Source organism: Ascaphus truei, unplaced genomic scaffold (assembly GCF_040206685.1).
Source record: "Ascaphus truei isolate aAscTru1 unplaced genomic scaffold, aAscTru1.hap1 HAP1_SCAFFOLD_726, whole genome shotgun sequence".
In the NCBI taxonomy this organism is placed as follows: domain Eukaryota; kingdom Metazoa; phylum Chordata; class Amphibia; order Anura; family Ascaphidae; genus Ascaphus; species Ascaphus truei.
Genome location: NW_027457060.1, coordinates 111,263 through 121,130, shown reverse-complemented (window position 1 = coordinate 121,130; position 9,868 = coordinate 111,263). Strand labels below are relative to the sequence as shown.

Below are 9,868 nucleotides of genomic sequence, written 5' to 3'. Positions count from 1 at the left end.
CCCTCCGGGAACCAGTACCTTCAGCTGCCTGCTTCTGGTCACTGCACCACCGGGGGAAGGAGGGATCCAAACTTCTGCTTTGCCTCTCAAAGCCTGCAATAGTTCTCAACCCGCAGTAAAGATCTCCGTGGGAAAATGACTCCTCTGTCTTAGCCACGCCCTATGCGTTTCGTCATCTATGATGACTTCATCAGGGGCAGGCACCTGAAGGTACTGGTTCCAGGAGGGATTTCCTGTGCGGGGCACCCGACCGGGTGGATGTCACTTCCGGTTGCAGGAGACCACGCGGAGAGCACACAGGAGAAGGACACAATTGCTGAGTCGGACGGCAGTACTGGCTAATGAGAGCCTATCTCATACCTGCTTATATACCGTGTACACTTGTGAGTGGGCATTTGACTGTTTTTATGGTTCTATAAACCGAATTGTTATACTTTAATGCACTAGGTGTGCGCCTGTTTTTTTTCTTTTCTTTTTCATATATATATATATATATATATATATATATATATATATAGTGCTTGACAAATCACCCAAAATCTACTTGCCGGACCAAACAATCTACTCGCCACCAAGTCCCGCCCTAATCCCGCCCCAACCCCGCACCACTTATAAAAAAATACATAAATAAAATTAATTAAATAAATTCCTAGTTTGAACATTCGTTTTTGACATACGTTTATTTATTATATTACATTATACTGCAATTAGTCCTTGTTACGTGTGTGTGTGTGTGTGTAAATGTCGGATCTAGAAAAAAAAGTCAGATGTGAATGACTCGTTTCCTGAACCCCATAACTAGTGTCTGGATGCCCCCACTTCCCAATATTTAAAGCAGCAATCCCGCCTGGGATCTTGCCTGATCCGCAGTCCCTCAATGTCCAGGTACCTTCATTCCCGCAATGTTATACATTGGAGGGGAGGTGTTCCCTACCTGTCTTCTGGGTTAGGGGGGATTCCGATGACTCCCATGTGAAGCTTGAGTCAGATCTGGAATAGGTTATTTCGGTGTAGTATAGGGCAGTTAAGATATACAGGGTAAATAAGATATCCAGATCCAGAGTGTGAGACAGAGAGAGAGAGTGGGTGAAAGACAGAGAGAGTGCGGGTGAGCGACAGAGAGAGTGTGGGTGAGAGACAGAGAGATTGTGGGTGAGAGAAAGAGAAAGTGTGAGAGAGAGACAGAGAGAGGATGAGAGAGAGAGAGAGTGGCAGAGAGTGACTGAGACAGAGAGGGAGGGTCAGGAGGTGGGTGACTGGGTGACGGTGACTGACTGTGAGCAGAATATGGTGACGTGACTTTGGGTGGGCAGGTGACGGTGGGTGTGGGTGGGTGTCTGTAGACACACACACACATACACACTGTTTCACACAGTCACACACAGTCATTGACACACACAGCCACTCAGTCACCCACAGCCACTCAGTCACTCACACACACTCAGTCAAACAGGCACAGTCACTCAGTCACACACACACACACACACACACAGTCACACACACACACTCTGTCACACACACACATTGAGTCACACACACACACTCAGTCACACACACACACTCAGTCACACACTCAGTCACACACTCAGTCACACACACACACACACACTCAGTCACACACACACACTCACACACACTCAGTCACACACTCAGTCACACTCAGACACACTCAGTCACACACACGCTCATTCACACACACACACACTCAGTCAAACACATACACACACAGTCAAACACACACACAGTCAAACACACACACACACACACATACACACACACACACAGTCACACACACAGTCACACACTCACCCGCAAGGCAGGGGACCCTCCGCACTGTAGGGGAGGGGGGGGGAAGTCGCCCATGGCAGTGGGGACCTCCGCACAGCAGCGGGCCCTTCGCACAGTAGGGGGATCTCCCATGGCAGCGGGGGCCTCCGCACATCAGCGGGCCTTCCGCACGGTAGGGGGGGGGGAAAGGGGGGGTGGTCTCCCTTGGTAGCGGGGGCTGGCCGCATGGCAGCAGGCCCTCTGCACGGTACGGGGGGGGTCTCCCATGGTAGCGGGGCTGGCCGCATGGCAGGGGGGGATTCGCCTCATGTCAGGGAGGCATGGAAGGAAATTGAGTCATGGCACCCACGTGCACAGCCGCTCAACACAACCACCCCCCCCCCACTCCCGTACCCATCTCCCGCATCCCAGGTGGTGTGCCCATGGGAGGCAAGGGAGTGCCAAGCAGCAGGAGGCAAGGGAGCGGTGGGAGTCAAGGGAGCACCAAGGGAACAGTCTCTCTCCCCCCCTCCTCCTCCCTGTGGATGCAGCCACGGTGAGAGGTGCTAGCAGCCGCCACAGGGGCTAAATATAAGGTAACACACCAGAGACAAGGGGCGAGGCAAGAGGGTATGAAAGATATGGAGGGGAGGCATGAGTGTATGAGAGACATGGGGGGAGGCATGAGAGAGTACTTACCGGTACCTCTGTGCATATAAGGTGGCGGACACCACAGGGCAGCAAGCGTGGATCGGGGGCAGAGAGGGGGAGGAGACCAGGGGCAGGAGGGGGAGGAGATCGGGGGAAGGGGCTAACCCAGCGCTGCCTGCCGGCCCTCTTCCCCACGTTAACACAATCAGGTAGGGGGATTATTTATTTTAAAAAAAATTGGCGCGAGCAGGGGAATTCATAGAGCCGCAACAACGGCTCGCCAGCGGCCTAAATCCACTCGCAACGGGCGTGTAGTTATAATTAATTGTCGAACACTGTATATTTATATATATATATATATATATATATATATATATACCGTATTTCCTCGATTGTAAGACGCAGGTTTTTCCCCTTTTTCGCGTGGCTGAAATAAGACTGGGTCTTACAATCGATGTACTGAAAAAAACAACAACAAAATAACAGCCAGGAGGCGCTGCTGGAGATGCGGCCGGATTTCTGTGTGCTGCAAAAATGTCTGCGATCACGGCCCCCCTCCTCCCCCTCGTGCAGAGAGAGATGCTGGAGATTCCGGCCGGGTCTACAGCATAGCTGCGATCATGCCCCCCTGCCCCCTCCCCTCCGTGCAGAGCGATCACGCCCCCCCCCCCCCCTCCCCTCCGTGCAGAGCGATCACGGCCCTCCTCCCCCTCCTCCTCCATGAGGAGAAGAGAGTTGAGATGCCGAACGGCCCGGGTCTGTCTTCACATTGCCCCCCTGTCAAATCTCTGTGTGATTCTCTCTGTGTGTTTGTCTGTGTATCTGTGTGTATCTGTGTGTGTGTGTATGTGTGTATGTGTGTGTGTATCTCTCTGTGTGTGTATGTGTGTGTATCTCTCTCTGTGTGTATGTGCGTGTGTGTTTCTGTGTGTGTGTGTGTGTGTGTGTGTGTGTGTGTGTGTGTGTGTGTGTGTGTGTGTGTGTGTGTGTGTGTGTGTGTGTGTGTGTGTGTGTGTGTGTGTGTGTGTGTGTGTGTGTGTGTGTGTGTGTGTGTGTGTGTGTGTGTGTATGTGTATCACTGTGTGTGTGTTTGTATCTCTGTGCGTTTATCTCTCTCTGTGTGTATCTGTGTGTGTGTGTGTTTGTATCTCGGTGTGTGTGTGTTTGTATCTCTGTGTGTGTGTTTGTATCTCTGTGTGTTTGTGTGTGTGTGTGTGTGTGTCTGTCTATCTCTGTGTGTCCTTCCCTCCTATCCCTCTTCCCCTTCCCTCCTATCCCTAACCCCCCCTTCCATTCTATCCTTCTCCCCCCTTCCCTACTATCCTTCTTCCCCCTTCCCTCCTATCCTTCGCCCCCCCCCTTCCCTCCTATCCTTCCCCCCCTTCCCTCCTATCCTTCTCCCCCCTTCCCTCTCTCTCCCCTTCCCTCTCTCTCCCCCCCTCCCCCTCTCTCTCTCTCTCTCTCCCCATCCCTCTCTCTCCCCCCATCCCTCTCTCTCCCCCATCCCTCCCTCCCCCCCTTCCCTATCTCTCCCCCCTTCCTTCTCTCTCTGCCCCTACCCTCTCTCTCTCTGCCCTTCCCTCTCTCTCTCTGCCTCCTTCCTCTCTCTCTCTGCCCCTTCCCTCTCTCTCTCCCCATTCCCCCTCTCTCTCTCTCCCCTTCCCTCTTTCTCTCTTCCCCCCTTCCCTCTCTCTCTCTCCCCCCTTCCCTCTCTCTCTCCCTTCCTTCCCTCTCTCTCGCTCCTTCCCTCTCTCTCTCCCCCCCCCCTACCTTCCCACTCTCTCTCCCCCCCCTCCCTCTCTCTCTCTCCCCCCCATCTCTCTCTCTCCCCTTCCTATTTAATATAGAGGGGTTTCCCCCCCCCCCAATTTTTTTTTTATTAAATCAAGGTGGGTCTTAGAATCGATACACAAATACACATCATTTGGACTTTAGAATACCATCAAATAGCAATACTTTTTTTAAACTGATACAAACATATTGTTGGATGAAATAATCTCTGAATCATTCATTATATTTATTTTTCTTAAATATGGTGGGCTATTTATATGATGGTTAATAGATGCACGTAAGGATACATAGCTTTGTATAATTTATTGATTTCCAGTTTCTTTTCTTACGCTAGCATAAAATTGCCTTAATGATAAGTTTCCATTAAGTTGTGTGGGTTTAAATTCTTCAAAATCAATATCTTTATTGTTTTCTGCAAGCCAATTTGTAAAAAGTTTTATGGCCCATTTTGTTTGAATTAGGGTGTTTTTTTCATGTTTGTCCTTTTCTATTTGATCTAGATTTAATTCATCTATAGGAATGTCTTTTCTTTTTTTTTAATCAATGTTTTCTTATTTTTAAATGAGATAACTGTAATATATTTATTATTTTTTTTCTCTCCATTTTGTAGCCAATCCTTTATTGTTTAGTTTCCAAAAAGATTGAAATGAACGGTGGTAGTGATAGACATTTCGTAACTTAAAGTTGTACAATAACTTGTAGGTTGTGTCGCTGTTCTGTCCTAGAGGTACAGTATTACTCTAATACTGAGATGACTGCAATCTGTCCTAACTAGGGTCTCATATATAAATCCGAACTAGCTGATGCACCTGTGTAGGAGAAAGAAGTAAAGTAGCAGATGAGAGGGGTGAGGGGGGAGAGAGAAGGCTGAATTGGGGTGTAGAGATTTAGGGGGGGAGAGGTTTACGGGGGGGAGAGAGGTTTAGGAGGGAGAGAGGTGTAGGGGGGAGAGAGAGAGGTGAAGGAGGGGGAAGAGAGACATGAAGGAGGGGGAGAGAGGTGAGGGGGTGGAGAGAGGTGAGGGGAGGAAGAGAAGTGAGGGAGGGAAGAGAGAGGTGAGGGGGAGAGAGAGGTGAGGGGAGTGAGAGGTAGGTGAGGGGGGAGTGAGAGAGATGAGGGGGGAGAGAGGTGTGAGGGGGGGTGAAGAGAGAGATGTGAGGTTGTGGGGAAGAGAGAGAGGTGTGGGGCGAAAAGGGGTGAGGGGGATAATGGAGGGGAATGGAGGGGAAGAAGAGGGATGGAGGTGGGTGGAGGGGAGATGTGAGAAAGAAAGGGGAGAGTGTGGGGACTGTGATATTAACTACAACTAAATAAAAAACAAATAGAAATTACCTTAGCACAAGCTATTGAAGTGGTGAGAAATATTACTTTGTTACAAGTAACAAAATTACCAATTGGGACTCGCCAGCTTCTGGCAGCACTAGCAGCTGTGTGAGAGACTGGTTATGCTGCTGTGCTGTGAGAGGAGAGGAACGGAGGTGCTGTCAGTGGCTTGGACCAGGAGAGGTATTTACAGTTAAGTTTAAATATTGATTAGCACACATTCCCAGCTAGCTCAAACTCCTACACCCACCACATCATGAATATATACTTATGTAAAAAAAGAGTGCTCCTGAGCGTGGTAAATGTATACTTTGACGTTTGGCATGCAGGCTTACGACGCTTTGGCCTAAGGGTTTAACTAAATAACCAAGTAATTATTATTATTATTGAAGTATTTTTTTTTTCAACTTAAGTTTTTATTAGTTTTTTTTCCAGAAGTTGTGGGGGTGGAGGAGAAGGGGTACAGAAATAAAAAGGAGGGGTAATGGGTGAGAGGGGGGGAAAGGAATGGTGCAACATTCCTGCCAATCCTGACAATCATACTTCACATATATAGAAATACATTATACATGCCCACTGTAAAAATAGTCTTTATTGCTACTATTGGCGGGAGGGGACGGCTTACCCATCGGGTAACCTGGATAGCACATGGATTCTCATTGGAGGATATTGGACTGATCTATGGGTGGGTGATCCTGCGTGTTAAGAGATTAATAGATCAGCCACGGTGGCCATACCTTTTGAAACTTTGAACAGGAGTCTCTTAGAATCCCCATAAGACCCTCCAATTTGAGAGAGTACCAAATTCTTGTTCTTATCTGATCATTGAAGTATTTAAACTTTATACTTATTACCATATATGTTTTGTCAATTAGATGTAGCATTGGGCACCTCTGTCTTTTGTTGAAGTTTAAATATTGACGTTTTTTTCTCAGCGCGCTCTCTCTGCATCTCTGAAAGGTAAATTGGCAAGTTCCCAAATATTCCGGGCATTACTGAATGAATAATGCCCAGAATTCTAACCAATCAGAAAGCAGGGATTTTAAGAATGGCCGGAATTTTACTGCTTTAGTATATAATAAACTATATGCAAGTAATTTTCAGCATACGTTTACTGTAATCAAGAAACAGGGAAGAAACATGCAACGCTTTCTTGTTATTTATTCATGTTAAAAAAAAACAACACAAGCACAGGTGATTTATTGCATTTAGTTTTTATTGCTCTGGAATCATACATACATGAAAATAGTTCACTGCTAGCTGTATAATTTTTGGACTTGACAATATTACTAATTCAAGATAATTCTTGAAAAGCTAAATAAAAGCCAGCCATTTCCAAAAAGATTCACAAGCAATAAATTACATCATAATGTGGATTCTGAGAAAGGTGAGATGCACTGATTTTGCTACACTGCTCTCATCATATAAACTGTCTAACTTGGACCAGGATGGAGAGAAGCCTGTTTAAGAGCTCAATATGTAAGGCTTTTTTATTGCATATCTCTGATCTCAAACTCTCTCTTACTGATTAGCAATGTGTGAGGCCACTGTTTTAATTAGTTTCTTAGCAGCACCCTTTATCCAGTCCTTGATTCCTCTGATTTGCATTTGAGATGCATGTTGTGAGAGATCCATAGATTCTAGATCACGCAGTACATTTTCAACCCTCTTTATCGCTTTCTCTTCTTCAGTTGATCTCTTTATATTGGCTATATGACCAGCTACAGTTTTAACAAATTGTTTTGCAGCACCTTTGAGAACATCTCTGAAACCTCTGATTTCCCTCATATAGGCTTCCTCAGAGAGATCTCTTTCACTGAGATCTTGTATTCCATGAAGTAAATCTACCATCCTCTTTAACTGATTCTGTTTTTCAACTTCACTAAAGATGAAGAGAGAAAAGTTAGTCAGAAAATGCATTATCACTTGGTGACATGTTACATGTATTCCATGCATTGTGAGGACGTTCTGAGAACATATAAGTAAATTAACCCACATATATGACAAATATATATTGGCTTGTGTTAACAGGTTGCATTTGGGAAACTATTATATTGCAAGCACTTCACAGTGTAGCCTATTTAATGAAATCAATTCAACACGTCCATACAACAATATATACACTCTAAAACAAAACTAGAATAACTAGAAGAAGGAATTAGCACTTATATTTCTGAGAAAAAAAGTCTTACTTTTTAGCTTCTCCAAGTGGTACAAGGCAGGCAATAGATACAAAAGCCAGTAAAGCTAGAGCCTTTAGAAACATCTTTTGGTTCTTGAAATCTGTTAAAAAAATAATAATCATATTATGTGATCGTTTTTACTAATTTATATGATATTTCAGTTTCTAGAGTACAGTACACATACTGACATAAAGACATACACAAATCTTTTACCCACTAAATACTCTATATTACTGTGTACCGTATTCTCATACAGTATAGTCACTGCTAGAACACATTCCCATTGCTCTCTTTGAAATTCATTTTTTGGTTCTTTTTTATCATCCATATTGACCACATTTGGCAACTGGGAGACTTTAATTAATGTAGCGAGTAGTGTTAATTTATTGTGTCTACCTATAGCAAAATCAGCAATGTATTCAGCTTGGTAGAGTTTTGAACAGCCTTAGAGCATAGTCATACACAATTTTACCATTTAAGTATACATGGAATACATTTGACCTAATGTGGAAACAATTCACAATCAATAGCATATATATTTCATGTGATTAATACTTACAGTACGTGGTATTTCAGATGATTCAGGGCGCTTAAGAATCTCGCTACTGGTTCTCCTGTATACCTGTATAGGTTTCCTGCTATAAATACAGAATTTGGAAAGATTATTTCAGAATATAATGAACAAACAGAGTGAAAAAGTATCTGATTTAATTTTCTGTTGTTTGATTTAGAAAATGTAATTGGCCTTCAACTGTAGATATTAATTCAATTAATTTCTGGCCTTGTGAGTGTCTTATTATTACAGATGTGCTGGTTGAAGATAGAGATCACTATGTTTTTTAATTTGATTCAAACCGTCTTGTGTCCTTTCTTCAAAATATAATTAGCACATAGATTGATAATGTATTTGTTTTAATTAGAGTTGGTCAATTACATAATTAAATGTCATTAAAAATAAATCAAATGATTCAATTAATTTTTTTCAACTGTTTCTCTTCCACGACGTCTATAATTATTGTGTTTTCTATGTATTTGGGGGCGGGGGCCTTCTTTTCTTTGTATTTGGAGTGGGGGGTTTCTTTTATATGTATTTGTGAGGTGGGGGGAGTTTATATGCATTTGGGGGGTGGGTTTTGCGTATATGTATTTGGGAGCATGTTTTTATTTAATGTGTTTGTGGGTGATTTTATTTTATATATGCATTTGGGGGGTGAGAGGCTTCTTTTCTATGTATTTGGGGGGTGGGGGTGGTTTATATGCATTTGGGGTTGGGGGATTTCTTTTCTATGTATTTGGGTGGTTAGGGGGATTTTATATTTATTTGGGGGATGGGGGCCTATTTCTTAAGTATTTTGGTTGGGTATGTGACTTTTCTATGTATTTGGGGGGTGAGGGGCTTCTTTTATATGTATTTGTGGGGTGGAGGTGGTTTATATGCATTTGGGGGTGGGTTTTTTGTATATGTATTTTGGGGTGTGTTTTTTTAATATGCATTGGGGTTTGGGGGTTCTTGTCCGTGTAGTTGGGGGCTGGGGGACATTTTTCTATGTATTTGGAAATGGGGGCTTATTTTCTATGTATTTGGGAGTAGTGGGATTCTTTAATGTATTTGGGTGTGTTTTTTTAATATGTATTTGGAAGCATGTTTTTTATATGCTTTTGGGGGTGTTTTTATTTTATATATGCATTTGGGGGTGGGGGTTTCTGTTCTATGTATTTTGGGGTGGGGGTTTTATCTATGTATTTGGTGGGTGGGGTACTCCATTTCTATATATTTGGAGGTTTGGGGGCTTCTTTTATATGTTTTGGGGGTTGGGGGCAGTTTTATGCATTTGGGTGGTGTATTTTTGTATATGTATTTGGGGGGGTTTATATGCATTTGGGGATGATTTTATGTCATATATGTATTTGGGAGGAGAGAGAGGCTTCTTTTCTATGTATTTGGGGGTGGAGGCGGTTAATATGCATATGGGGGTGGTGGGCTTCTTTTCTATGTATTTGGGGGATGAGGGTTTTTATATTTATTTGGGGGTGGAAGCTTCTTTTCTATGTATTTGGGGGGTGAAGTACTTCTTTTATATGGATTTGGGAGATGGAGGTGGTTTATATGCATTTGGGGTGGGTTTTTTGTATATGTATTTGGGGGTTGTTTA

General features: G+C 44.0%; 1 protein-coding gene across 1 annotated transcript; it reads right to left on the bottom strand.

The window, feature by feature from the left end:
• Positions 1 to 6,790: 6,790 nt before the first annotated feature.
• On the bottom strand, positions 6,791 to 8,341 carry LOC142486075 (maximins 4/H3 type 4-like). Its single transcript, XM_075584735.1, has 3 exons — positions 8,275 to 8,341; positions 7,725 to 7,815; positions 6,791 to 7,414 (listed from the first exon to the last, which is right to left on the bottom strand). Exons 2-3 carry the CDS (start codon positions 7,796 to 7,798, stop codon positions 7,054 to 7,056), a joined length of 435 nt encoding a protein of 144 aa, XP_075440850.1. The 5' UTR covers positions 7,799 to 7,815; positions 8,275 to 8,341; the 3' UTR covers positions 6,791 to 7,053.
• Between the last annotated feature and the right edge of the window lie 1,527 nt (positions 8,342 to 9,868).